Raw genomic sequence first — 14,812 nt, forward strand, 5'->3', positions numbered from 1 at the left:
TGAAGTCTTACAGAGGAGCCAGGAGCTCCTGAGATAATAGTAACTAACAGGGAAATATGAGTAAAATATCTCAAAGGAATTAAGGAGTGTTCATCTAAGAAGGTAGATGTTCAGCTATAGATAACTACAGGCTGTTCAGAAGGGACAGAGGAAGGAGGGGCAGAGGTATTGCCCTCTACATCAAGAAATGGATAGAGTGTGAAGAGCTGTCTCTGAAGAACAGCCAGGAGCAGGTTGAAAGCTTATGGGTAAGAATTAGAGAACGAGACAACAAAGGGAACCTTGTGGTTGGTGCCTACTGCGGGCACTATTGACGAAGCCTTCTTACTCCAGCAACAGGAAGCATCACGCTCACAGGCTCTCGTCCTGCTGGGAGACTTCAACCACCCCAACATATGCTGGAAAAGTAGCACGGTGATCTGTGGGCAATCCAGGAGACTCCTGGGGTGCATCGAGAATAACTTCTAAAGCCAGGTAATAGACAGCTCTAACAGAGGGATGTGATACCGGACCTGATGGTCACCAATGCAAGCTAATTGGTGATGTCAAGATTGGAAGCAGCCTGGGCTGCACTGATCACACACTCGCGGAGTTGACAGTCCTGAGGAACATGGGTCAGGCAAAGAGTAAAGTCAAGACCCTGAATTTTAGGAAAGCAAACTTCCAGCTGTTCAAGGACTTAGACAATAATACTCCCTGGCAAACTGCCCTCAGGGGTAAAGGGGCAGAACAGAGCTGACAGATTTTTAAGGATGCTTTCCACAGAGCACAAGAGCTCTTGATCACCAGGTGTAAGACCTCAGGCAAGGAAGGTAAGAGACCAGCATGGCTAAGTTGAAATCTGTTGGTCAAACTAAAGGGCAAGAAGGAAATGCACAGGCAGTGGAAGTAGGGACAGGTATCCCGGGAAGAGTATATGAATGCTGCCCAGCTGTGTAGCCATGGAATCAGTAAGGCCAAGGTGCAGATGGAGCTGAGCTTGGCAAGAAATGCAAAGAATAATAAGAAGGGCTTCTACAAGAATGTCAGAGAGAAAAAGAAGGTCAAAGAAAGCATACCCGCCCCGATGAGCAAGAATGGCAAACTGGTAACAACAGATGAGGACAAGGCTGAGGTACTCGGCAAATTTTTGCCTCAGTCTTCACTGGCAGCCTCTCTTCTCACACCTCTCAAGTGGATGGACTCCCACTGTATGAGAAGATCAGGTTCATGACCACCTGAGGAACCTGAACATACATAAGTCTACGGGACCTGATGAGACGCATCGTAGAGTGCTCAGGAAATTGGCTGATGTAGTTGCCAAGCCACTCTCCACGATATTTGAAAAGTAATGGCAGTCAGGTGAAGTTCCTGGTGACTGGAAAAAAGGAAATATTGCACCCATTTAAAAAAAGGTAGAAAGGAGGACCCTGGGAACTACGCACCTGTCAGCCTCACCTCTGTGCCTGGGAAGACCATGGAACAGATCCTTCCAGGAGCTATGCTAAGGCACATGAAGGACAGGGAAGTGATTCGAGACACCCAGCATGGCTTCACCAAGAGTGAGTTCTGCCTGACCAAGCTAGTGGCTTTCTATGACAAAGTGACTGCATCAGTGAACAAGGGAAGAGCTATGGATGCCGTCTATCTGGACTTCTGTAAGACCTTTGACACAGTCCCCCACAACACACCTCTCTCTAAATTGGAGAGATATGGATTTGATCGGTGGACTGTTCAGTGGATGAGGAATTGGTTGGATGGTCACATCCAGAGGGTAGTCGTCAAGGGCTCAAGGTCCAGATGGAGATCAGTGACAAGTGGTGTCCTTCAGGGGTCTGTATTGGAACCAGTACTGTTTAGTATCTTCATCAATGACATAGACAATGGGATCAAGTGCACCTTCAGCAAGTCTGCAGACGACACCAAGCTGAGCAGTGAAGCTGACATGCCTGAGAGAAGGCATGCCATCCAGAGGGACCTAGACAAGCTCAAGAAGTGGGCCCATATGAACCTCATGAGGTTCAACAAGGCCAAGTGCAAGGTCATGCACCTGGGTCAGAGCAATCCCCAGTTTCAGTACAGCTGGGAGATGAGTGGATTGAGAGCAATCCTGTGAAGAAGGACTTGAGGGTATTGATGGCTGAAAAGCTGGACATGAGCCGGCAATGTGCGCTGGCAGCCCAGAAAGCCAACCGTATCCTGGGCTGCATCCAAAGAAGCGTGGCCAGCAAGTCAAGGGAGGTGATTCTCCCCCTCTGCTCTGCTCTCGTGAGACCCCACCTGGAGTACTGTGTCCAGCTCTGGAGTTTTCAACATAGGAAAGACATGGATCTGTTGGAGCATGTCCAGAGGAGGGCCACAAAAATGGTCAGACACCTCTGCTATAAAGAAAGGCTGAGAGGGTTGATGTCTGTTCACCCCGAAGAAGAGGAGGCTCTGGGAAGACCTTATAGCAGACTTTCAGTACTTAAAAGGGGGCCTATAAGAAAGATGGGGACAAACTTTTTAGCAGGGCTTGTTGCAATAAGACAAGGGGTAATGGTTTTAAATGAAGAGGTTAGATTTAGACTAGATAGAAGGAAGACATTTTTTACAATGAGGGTGGTGAAACACTGCAACAGGTTGCCCAGCGAGGTGGTAGATGCCCCATCTCTGGAAACATTCAAAGTCAGGTTGGACTGGGCTCTGAGCAACCTGATCTAGTGGAAGATGTCCCTGCTCACTTGGACTTTAAAGGTCCCTTCCAACCCAAACTATTTTGATTCTATGAGTTCTGATGCTGGCTTTCAGTCCTCAAAGTTTGGTTATTTCTCAAGATTTACTATAAGCCGGTACTTAGGATTTACTCCCCATTCATGTTTAGATAATCATTGTGGAACATGAATTTCTGTTTACAATAAAGTAAAATTATTCCTCAGGAAATATGTAACACTGCTGTTCTGAATGTCAACAAAACTAATGGTTTTAGACTCTTCTAGAAAATACCTTATTTTAGGAAATGCAAAGCCTTATTGCTGAGCTTTCTCATTCTCTCCTGTCCCATATCTTTGTTGTGGCCTCAAACTTAGGCAAATTGCTGGGCAAAAGTGGAAACAAAGATGAGTTATGAGAATTATAAGCATGACTCTCAAGATTTTAGACTGTATTGTCACATGAATCTTCTTGACTCGTGTATGTTATTACTAAACTATTTTATATACTACATTGTTAGAGGCAGCACAAATCAGGCTTAGCCTAGATTCTTGAGAATCTAGTCTAGACTTTAGTACTTTTACTTTTTACATCAAATATGCAAGCTTTTACTCATCTTGATCATCAACAGTCTGTTTCATTGCTGTACTGGATTTGGAGTACGTACAAAATTTTTGTTAGCCCATACGGTATTTCTTCTAAATCAAGAATTTTCAGCATTGTTTCTAAAGGGACAGACAAGAAGGGTACTGCTAGACACCAAGATGAGGATTTTTGCTATTTCATGCCTCATATGATATAATCACTTCTATGAACTTAATCAAAGTCTAAGCACTAAGATTTTTTTGACTCTTAGGAATCTACTTTGTAGCTCAACGCTCAATGCTAATTTACATTCATGTATTACTCCACTCTAATTTTCACTTCAATGTTATTTTCACACTAGCAGTTACATGAAGAGGATGTTTTTGAAAGAGCAAAATAACACCCCATGCTTTCGTTACATTAAGCCCTACTATCAGCTTCCATAGCAGGTTTTCTGTTTCCCCAGTTGTCTGCATAACTCGTCTTTGAACTTCTGCCAATTTGAATCAGTTTTCTCAAAAGCATGACAAGGATTGCACATAGCATTCTACGTCACAAAGCAAAGCAGAGTTGAGCAGCAGCACCAGTAATTCTCATCCTTGGCTGAAGTCTCCCAGCTGGTGGCATCCAGGATCATACTAGGCTTTCTAGTAGCTACAACATATCGAGAATGAAGTGTCTGGTAGGTCCATATCTTCCTCCTTTTGATTTTCACAACACTCCCACCTTTCAGATTAGGTTTTTTGTTATTTGTCCTCAACTGCATCATTTTGTTATATGAAATTGCATCCTACTTCTATTATTCCATTCTTCAGCACACTGTTTTTAGTTAGCCTCTGAACTGACAATGCCTTGCAACTTTGTCCTGCTTGGAAATGCTTTTTCCTTTTACTACCCACCCTATACTATCCACTACAAAAGCTCCATTCAGTTAGCTTACCATCATGTTCAGTTTACTTATTGATCTTTATGTCCCACCTTGAACAGAGGTTCAGCACATGGCAAAGTATCAAATACTTTCTGGAAATCCAGACAGGTTCTCTCTATCACACCTTTTATGTTTCTAGAACCCATTATTCTGTCAGAAAAAAAAAGGTTTCGAATCATGCACATTCTAGTTCCCATAATTTTGATTTATTTCCCATGTACTGCTTGTTTTAATATGCCTTTCTACCACAATTGTCCTAAAGCCTTGAATATTGCTACCATTAGTCTTAAAAGATCATGATGTTTAGTCCTTCCTTCTCTTTTGGTATTATATTTGATGTTTGTCATTCACTTTGTGCTACCCTTGGCCCAGGAGATTTGCTAAAATACTTGCTATTAGACAGAATATACATGTGAAGTTAAGTTTTAGTAGTTTTTACTTAGTCTTCACTTCCCCAATCAGAGATTTTTGTAACAAGTAATTTTCCTGTCCCTAATGTCCATTCCCTGTATGCTCTACTTTTTCTTAATATTATTTTTGAGGTAGTTTTTCATTCAAATTTTCCAACTTCAGAATCACTTATATCATTAACTGTTTGAAGTATAAAATGTTTTTTTTTTTCAAGTTTTGCTTTTAAATAAACACAGAAACAAGGCATTAATGTTGTTTAATAAAATTTGTTTTCTGTGATACTGTGGTAGTAATATTTTACAAAAAAAGCCCACTAGAATAAATAGACAAAAATTTGCTAATGCTCTGTTCCTCTTGTGAAATTTGCCTACCCTAAAACATTAAACAAAGATTACTACAAAAATAAATGTGTAATTACTTAAAAGCATTACAGCAAAACTAATTCTTTCAAAGCTTACTCGATTTGGACTCTAAAAAGAAATACAGTATGACAGATTGGTTGAACATAACTGTCACAATAATTCAGATTCACATGGGCCAAGTCTTCATTCTTGTGAAAACACACAGAACATGTTTAAAGTTTCCAAACTGCTATGGGCAAAGTGTATGATCTGTGGCTAAAGCCACAGCACTTAAGAGTAGCTATATGTGGTGGGGTTTTATTTCCCCAACAACAAATGCCAGCAAGCATTTCTACTTACTGTCTTCCACAATAATTTTGGAAACATGAACAAAGGAAAAGAAGTAAGAGGAGATAAAACAAGGACTGTGGTTGTTTTGGGAGATCTTGAGATGCTCTAGTGATAGACTTTGATACAAAATCAAGTCAGTCAGGCCAGTTAGACAGTATGTGTTTCTTTGTTATCTGAAAAGGATGCCATCACTGTAATATCTAGTCCACAAAGTTGACATCTTAACCATATGCATTCATCAACACTCCTCAAACAAAGAAATACTGATTTCACTGTTTTACAACTCAGGAACTGTGCCACAGGTAGACTAATTTGTACAATACCATATTAGAAGTCTGGTAGAGCAGATAATTAAAATTTAAGCACTAGCACCTGGACCACCTTCCCATCACTGTACTACCCTGCGTTAGTAAGATTAGTGAACACTAATGTTCTGCTAGAGTTTGATGAAGATAGCATGTTTCAAACTATGTTAGCATTAAAAATTCACAGTAAATATCACAAAAAACCCTCTTGCATAGATTTCATATTAAAGTATGACTGTCTTGAATGCATTAAGGACTACAGCCATTTCGAATTGTCCATATACACCTAGAAATAATTTATCTGGATCTATGCTACATGAGTGTTAGTTATATGTGCCGATCAATAACCAGTAAAAAACAAAATTAAGTTCTTACCACTCATCAGTGAAGTCCAGTTTTATTGTGCTTGTAGTCGTTCCTTCTGTACTGTAGTGCAAACTTAAAACTGGTTCACCTGTTCCTGTTCGCGGCTTATCACTCTCTGTAAATACGGAGTTGATAAAGTTTGGATGAGCATCAGTAATATACATAAGGCTGTTATAATTCTGAAGATTCATTTAAGTATCTGAACAAAGGCCAAATGTGCTAGCAACACATACAACATCTATTTAAGATCTCTTACAGCCCAAGCAAGAAGTTAAAAAGTTTCAGAGTAAACACACCAAATTTGCAATACTTTAAAAATGGCCTGAAGTTATTTGTATTTATAAAAGCAAACAAAGAAGATGCTGTCCTTTAACATGCAGGTAAATAAAATTGCAGATAGGTATGTGTACACACAATATTATCCTTTATAAGCAGATTCCTTTCCTAGCAAGTATATTAATAAAAAGAATATGAAACGCTTTTGAAAGTGGTGGTCTTTTTTGCCTCAGTAAATACATACGAAAAAAAGGTGATGAGATCTAGTCACAATCAGTGGCCTAGAAAAATCACCATTCTTTTTTTTTTCTACTTAGAACCAAGTCAATTAACAATATCCTTAGACTTGCTGTAAATTCTCAGCCAGCTGTCCTAAAACCACTGCAAATTCATGTTCTGAGAGCTTCAAGATTAAAAAAAACCCTTTCATACTATAACAAATGTAAGCAGATGAGCAGCACTTGCAAAACAAACTATTCACAATATCCAAAAGCAACAGAAGTGAATCAAATTGAAAACCACTGCAAGTCTGCTAAACATCTGCGGCATATATAGTTTTAAGAATGTTCAGTGGGCTTCTTCAAAACAGAACTGCTCAGTGACATCCAGCCATCCACCACCCTTGAGTAAAATTCATAGTCATAATCTATCTACATGCACGGCACAATTGCCATTAATACTGAAGTTGGTCTTGAGCAATGCTAAATAGCCAATGGAAAGTGGCATCAGATTAAGCCTCACTACAGAGGTGCCATTCTCTCAGAACTCAGATGGGAGAGTTTAGTTAGCACCAGGCACCACTCAAATGATCGCTAAGTAGGCTAAGTAGTCTTGTTTTTCATGAATGCTGAGCTTTTTATTTCAGGACTGTTTGGACAAAACCATGCCATATTTTCTCTAGTTTACAGAGTACAGAAATTTGATTATAAGTATACTTGTAGTATCAGCAGCATATTGACACTTATAATAAAGTAAAAGCTTCAGATCATCTTCAGGTAAACGTCAATTAAAATCTAACATTTGATTCAAGCACAAACCTACAAATTCCCCCACTGAAAAGGCTATTAATAAAACAATAATGGTTACAATACTGCCACAAGATATTTATTTTTAAAAAATACAGTTAAGTTGTAGGAGCTGTGAAACAGCACGTAAGAATTGAACTTAAGATTGTTCTCATAGTTTTAAATACGTGCTCATATTTTTAAACTGCTGACAGGCAGAAGCCCATTCACAGGATCACAGCAGTGATCAGCTGCTCTAAAGAACTTTTAATATGCATTTCTACATATTCTGAAGAAAAATTAAAAACAAACAAACAAAAAAAATCCAAACCTAAAAAGTCTCTAAGAAAAATTAAAATATTTTCATGTGAAAGAGAATTAATAAATTACAATCATGATCCCAATCATACGTATGGCATGGACCTCATTCTACACAGAAAACAGCTCATAGCCTCTCTAAAACAAAGGTTCCAGTTACACTCTTGTTTACACTCTTGTTAGAGTGCAGCGAGGGTAAAACTGATCACAAGCAAGGTTTCCAGTTCCTGAAATAAACTGTGTAAGAAAAGAAACAAATGTAAGAAAATACTTTATAGTGGCATATATAATATTTTGAACAGAAATGACAAGTTCTTTTTAACTAAGCAGATGCGCATCTCTCAGTATAAAAGTCTGTTCGATCTTTGAGCCCCTTTCCTAAGCAAGTACAAATATTGATCGTTCCAACAAACTGCACAAGTCATCAGGAGCTGGACAATGAAAGAGTGAAGAATGACATAGTTGGAGAATGCTTTACCTTCCTTATAATAGGTACAGACAAGACATATCTTTGAATCTGGAACTCAGGTAAAGGCAGAGAGCTTACTGCCTTGACTAGTCCAAGACAGCCACCAAACGATGACTGTACTGTAGCTTGATACTGCTATGCAACATTTGCTTCAGCACAAAACTAGTTAACATTACTGACCAAAGTAACCAAACATGGCTATCCTATAAAGAACCCAACTGAATATTAGGCTTGTGTTACGAAGGTCAGATCACATTATCATAACAGTGCTTTCCTGTCTTAAAATCCCAACATCAAAAACTTAAACCAAGATGCTTGAAGTCTGTCTGCCGACCACGCTTACTGTGGAAGCAATGCTCATATTCATTCACACTCAAAAAGTTGGAAGAATTGCTGTAGACTTATCCAAAAAAGGCACTAACTGAGAAATTATTTTTTCAAAATTTCTAGAGACAGATAGGTGTTAAAGCATTTTGTGTAATAATTTTTTCCTCAAGTCTACAATAACACAAGCTACAATTTGGATTGGGTCAATTTCTTCTTTCATCTAGCTTTAGGGCATGAAATCGACACTACTAAGAACAAGAAACTTTTAAAGAGACAGATGAGACAAGAATCTGATAATAAACTGCACAAAACTGGTTGTGTAGTTCACTATTTTATATTAAACTTACACTGCTGATGAAAGCTGAATGTGAGCCTCAGTAAAGAAAGCTGATAAGCTTTGCCTAGTACATAATTGAACATTCTTTTAGAGAAGCAACATAAAATCCTGAAGTCATGAACTCTGTTTTCAGAGAGATTGCCAAAGATGGACTAGATCAGAATGAAGCATGCTGTTCTCTTTCACTACTAGGTTCATCCCATCAGGTCAGATCTACTTCACATTGATAAAAAACAAAGGGAAGAAGAGGAAAAGTTGTAGAGTTCTGTGATTTAGAGGAGAGTTATTGCCACAACTATGCATCTGATTGCAAGCTTTAGTAGGGTAATAATTGCTCCAAGAGAAAGTTGTAGCTTGTCAACACCTTACTAAACTCTATTCCAAATTCCTCAAAAATACCTTAAAACTTTTACAGCCAAACACATTGTTCTTTAAAGTTACTATCAACAACGTACAGTCTTATTTCGTAAGCAACCCTGTCCTAGAACACACCTTCCCATGAAACGGTCCATTTTCCAGGTGCCTACAGGAGGAAGGTACCTTTAAACCACCACCCTTAAAACTGAAGACAAAATTTCATTCATAACCTCATTCTTTTTTTAAGAACCGAACCTGACAACTGAAAGCAATACCTACCCCTCATACACACTTTTTCCCTTAGAAAATGAACCTGTGCAAGTGTAACTTCACAAAGATTGGGGCTCTTAACTACCAAGTGGTAAGTGCAGAAAGACAGGTCTACAGATTGCATTACCTAGTTAAACTAACATTGTAAGGAACTTCAAACTAGTTTCCTATATCTCAAATGCTACGCTATTCACTAGACTATTGTCAACCCCATGAGAAGAGGATAGTTAAATTTCAAGAAAAAACTTCCAAAATAATTCCTATTCAGCACTAATCATGATCTCCTCGTAAGAAAATCAGCTTTGTACATTCTGAACATACGGTTATATTCCAGGTGAAAAACAGAGTTATGTCTGAAGGGAGAAAAATTGATCCAAAAAAGAGAAAACAAGTGGTGTATTTCAGAAAATAGGAATCCCATGGGAAGGCTTAACACATGAAAATTCATCAGAAGCAGCTGAACTCAGAGGGAAGGGTGAAGATTCCGTTATACAGTGAGGAATACTGGCTGACTGAACAATGCTACACTGGTATCAGTCAGCACATGGCACAGTGGTGTCTAAGGTAAGACCGACAATCATAGAATCATAGAATGGTTAGGGTTGGAAGGGACCTTAAAGATCATCTAGTTCCAATCCCCCTGCCATGGGCAGGGAAACCCTCCACTACACCAGGTTGCCCAAAGCCTCATCCAACCTGACCTTGAACACTTCCAGGGATGGAGCAGCCACAACTTCTCCGGGCAACCTGTTCCACTGCCTCACCACCCTCAGAGTGAAAAATCTCTTTCTTATATCTAATCTAAATCTGCCCTCTTTCAATTTAAATCCATTGCCTCTTGTCCTATCACTACACACCCTTGTAAAAAGTCCCTCTCCAGCTTTCCTGTAGGCCCCCTTTAGGTACTGGAAAGCTGCTATAAGGTCACCCCCAAGCCTTCTCTTCTTCAGGCTGAACAGCCCCAATTCTCTCAGCCTGTCTTCATAGCAGAGGTGCTCCAGCCCTCGGATCATCTTCGTGGCCCTCCTCTGGACTCGTTCCAGTAGCTCCATGTCCTTCTTGTGTTGGGGACTCCAGAGCTGAAACACAGTATTCCAGGTGGCGTCTCACGAGAGTTGAGTAGAGGGGCAGAATCACTTCCCTCGACCTGCTGGCCACGCTCTTTTTGATACATCCCAGGATACAGTTGGCTTTCTGGGCTGCCAGCGCACATTGACGGCTCATGTTGCGCTTTGGACCAGCCTAATCTATAGCCCAAGGCATACAATTTCTTTGTCTAGACGATTCCTATGCTGATTAGATGTAGTACTGCACTGCACTTTACCGAAGGAGGCAGTACAGACCACACTGTGCCTTACAACATAGCACACATCGGAAATTCTTGTAACTCTTGTACCTGCAGAGCTCACTATAGATCTGGAAAGCTCTGTGTGCATACCAATGCTCAACCAGTTTGCCTGACTGGGAGGCAGAGATAGTTAGGTGGGACACTAAACATGCCAATACAGTTTCAAGGTCTTACCGTCCTGTTTATGAGGAACTAACTGTGTCATAGCTGACACACCAGCTTGTTCTGAGCCAGCTCAAGTATCTCTAACGTGGCACTGAACAGTCTGGTATAGACATCACCATACGGCACTACTAAACTCTCGCGCTAACTTGGAAATATCTAGAAATATCAGTAATCAGTATGGCTTCTATGTATGTAGGAAGCAGCATTAAGATGGTATGGGATGCTTACACACATTTACACTTCAAAGTTACCAAGCCAGTTCTCTGGCTTTAAGTTCCCTCTTTAACCATACTAATTCAGGCAGTACCCTACAGTCATAACACTGCCCTTACACTGCAACAAATCTAGCAGTCACCCTCCATTACTACAATCACACTAAAAAAAAATTAAAAAATAAAAATTAAAAATCCAGTGTAGATCCCTGTAATTCTGTACAGATGGGAATGACTTAAAGCTTCTGCTGGACTGTCAGAATAATGGCACTATAAATTTATATGTTTGTAATAAGTATCAGAAGATCTTTAAATCTAGAAACAGTCTTAAAACATAAATGCCAACAAGAGAGACTGGTCCAACAGAAGATAGCTGATTCAGTAACAAATTAAGAAAAGACAAGAACAAGAAAGAAAAAGCACTGCTATGTAAAAAGAACTGATATGACTTCCTTCAGCTACTTATACTTTTTTGAGATTTAGATTTCTGTTCAAATACGAAGTGAAACTAAAGCAGTTTAACTTCAAAAATCCAACTGGATATCAGCAAATTGTCCTTTCTGGTTATCACTGGGTCAATAGATTTCTTAATAAATTTCTTTTCCAAATTCCTGGTTTTCCAAACTAGAAGAAACATTCTGTGTCTCTTCAGGTGATGCTTACCATCACAACAGAAAAACATTGCCTTAAAACAATCACAGAATTGGTCTACCAATAAAGTCTGGATAAACAAATGTTTTTTTGACTTTTTTTTGCATATTAAAAAAACTGAAGTGCTTTTATGACAGGAAACCTCTTCACATTAGTTCAAGTAATATTTTAATGCAGGAAAAAATTATTAGAAACAAAAGTCCCAAGAGTCTATTTCAACTATGGGCCTATTACAACTATGCAATTAACAACAGTAATACACAAACTAGTTTTAAGGCAACTGACCCTGCCTGAAGAGGAATCTGACGGAGATTTGGAAACTGATTTCTGGGATCAAAACTTCTGGTTTTATCTTTGTTGTCAAATGGGCTTAATTCACAACTTTACGGAACTATTTATCAGTTTTCCAAAATTTTTGCAGTTGTAAGAACTTCAGTAAACATATAAACTTTTAATGTTAATTCTAGTTTATTCTACTCTTATCAAATAATGCTTTATTCTGAGTTCATAAAAGACAGCATAACTTGCCCACTAATTATAAGCAAGTTTTCTAGCTAAACCTGACTATTGGGAGTGATGTAGACTACTGAAACATGAATAATCGGCAAATTTACACATTGAAGTTTAAGGCTATTTCATCACGTGATTCCACAAATTTTGTCAATATAAAATGCAGTTCGATTTTTTCCCAAATGTTCTGGCATCCTAAAATAAACCATAATCTCAACAGTTGCCAAACGGTCTATTTTTCAGAAATGGAATTTCAAAACGGCATTCTAGTTTAGAATGTGAAACAAGATGAAACAGCCAGCTCTTCTGTGGGATTTGAGCTATTAAATCTCTACAGAGGCTATGATATGGAAGTAAGCATAAAGCAGAGTGTATGGAAATCTATTTTTAAACTACCATCTATCACTCATTAATTATTCAGGTATAAATATTCACTATAGGTGACATTGCTTCAGCAGGGTCACCAATGGCCCACTTCACTGCTCACGATTTGAAGACTGATGAACAATGGGCATAGAGAAAGCTCAAAAGCATTCTTTCTACCACCAGACTATAGGTCATCTACAGAGAAACACTAGCACTCGTTTAGCAGAAGGGGTGTAGGACAAGTGGTTACAGAGGTAATATGCACCTAAGTGCAATAAGTGCTCTTGAGTTACTCAAACTGTGCAAACGTAACAAAGCTGCACATCTGGCTTGCATAAGATAAATTACTTTGGCATTATATGACACAATCTTGATATTTGCACTTTGATCCAAGAAGAACCATTCAGAAAAAGACTGTTTAAAGAATTAATTTTACTTTGCATTTAAAACAAAATTCAAAATGTCTGTAGAGTACACAAGACATTTACTGTACCTACATTGAACGCATTAAGAATTGAGCATAGGATGGCTTTTGAAAACAACAATTAACCTCACTCTCTTACTTGTATTGAGAATTAAATAATTAATGAGTTTCCAGCAGATCTGCTTACAGAATTCTACTTTATGTAGATGAACAGCATTTTTAGACTGTTTATCATCATGAAAGGCAATTTTAAAAGGAAGCATTGCAATCAACTATGGCTGGGTATAGCGCATTTCCTGTCACACGCACCCTGTTGCTCATCAAGTGACATGGATCCAAGCTGTTTGTTAACCACAGAAGAAGGAGAATCTGAAACAAAAATGAGATTTCAACTTAAAACATAAGCAGCAGAGAACTGCACAGCAATGTCACGATCATATGTTAGTTTAAAATAAAAAACAGAAAGCAGCAACATAAGGAAGCTTCGGGTTTGTTTTATGAGCAGCCAGCCGTACTGCATTTTCTAGGCATGACAGAAGCAAAGCCACTTGTTTCAAATTGTTCTGGAATTCTTTAGGTAGTCATTGAACAGCGTGAAGCTTACTGACACGTTGATATTAAAAATGCCTCTCCGTTACCAAAGATTGTGCTACGTTCTTCAAATTTCTAATATGTCAGGAAAAACACTGAAGAGTCTTGAGTCCTAAAGCCTTTGCTCCAACAACCAAACGACAAACCATGTGCTAAATGTAAATTTCAGAATATTTATACTTCAACATAGAATACTCAATGGCATATCAGTATCTTCAATATTTATATCTATGAGCATAAAATGTAAAAGATGAGACTGTTTACAGATATAATAGCATATAGACTGTTTTTAAAACATTAAAGCACCAAAATACAACCCATTTATATGACAGTTCGATAGTTCTCCTTTCCCAGATGCTATACTTCTGTGGCATCTGATGACTAAGAATATGTCTTTATGAGTTTATCACAGTACCACACCAGTCAGTCTTATAAAATTCCTCATCTAATCACAGAGGAAAAAAAAAAAAAAAAGAAAACAAACAAAACCAACCCAAAACCTCCAGCAATTAATTGCATTTTTTTTCTACTGGACACTACCAGTTAATAACTATGACCAGCACATCATTCATTGTGCAGAGAAATGACAGACGTAACATTCAGTATCTTCTGTGAGTCTATTTTCCTTGTCACCTCTGAATACCAGATCTTACTTCTGTATTATCTTAAGATGAGCTGATGTACATGAATTAGTGCAGTATTTCAAAGATACTGGCTAGGCTACCATATCTTGGTTCCATTTGTTAATCTTCTGTTATAAACATATTCACGCTAAGCTAAATGGATTTAATATCCTGTATTATAACTGAGTCATAGTCTGAGAACATCACAGCATGCTAAAGGACTTTTAAGATAAATTTAAATCCTATACAAGGAAAGCAACGAAATAATACACTCTCCTACAGCAAGCTCACTTCCAGGTTTGGGCCAGAACCACCAGCATGACCTATTTTGTAGCACAGACATAAAACCTGCTAAACTGACAAAGCTGATTTAAATACGTATCCTCCAATGATACTTCATTCCCAGCCATTGGTGCAAGAATCTCAGTCTGTTCCTTTGTTATATTGATACCTAGCGTAGCGGAGGAGTGAAGAAGAAAGACCAGGAGAGTCTGAGGCAAGCTCAGTGTGTTTTGGAGGCTGGCTCATTTGGGTAACTGGGCTTATACATTTTATTTCCATAACTGGGGAACATAAAATTGGTCCTGTTTTGTCTTCACCTTTGTTC

General features: G+C 38.7%; 1 protein-coding gene across 1 annotated transcript in view; it reads right to left on the reverse strand.

Moving 5' to 3' along the window:
- DCAF6 (DDB1 and CUL4 associated factor 6) overlaps window positions 1-14,812 on the reverse strand; it is a 99,701-nt gene that overhangs the window by 23,858 nt on the left and 61,031 nt on the right. Inside the window, exons 12-13 of the mRNA XM_086630119.1 lie at window positions 13,301-13,360; window positions 5,967-6,072 (exon numbers count right to left, since the gene is read on the reverse strand). Of these exons, the coding sequence (XP_086486245.1) occupies window positions 5,967-6,072; window positions 13,301-13,360 (166 nt within the window). The remainder of the gene's footprint in view (window positions 1-5,966; window positions 6,073-13,300; window positions 13,361-14,812) is intronic.

The sequence above is a fragment of the Tauraco erythrolophus genome, chromosome 1, assembly GCF_009769465.1.
Source record: "Tauraco erythrolophus isolate bTauEry1 chromosome 1, bTauEry1.pri, whole genome shotgun sequence".
Lineage (NCBI taxonomy): Eukaryota > Metazoa > Chordata > Aves > Musophagiformes > Musophagidae > Tauraco > Tauraco erythrolophus.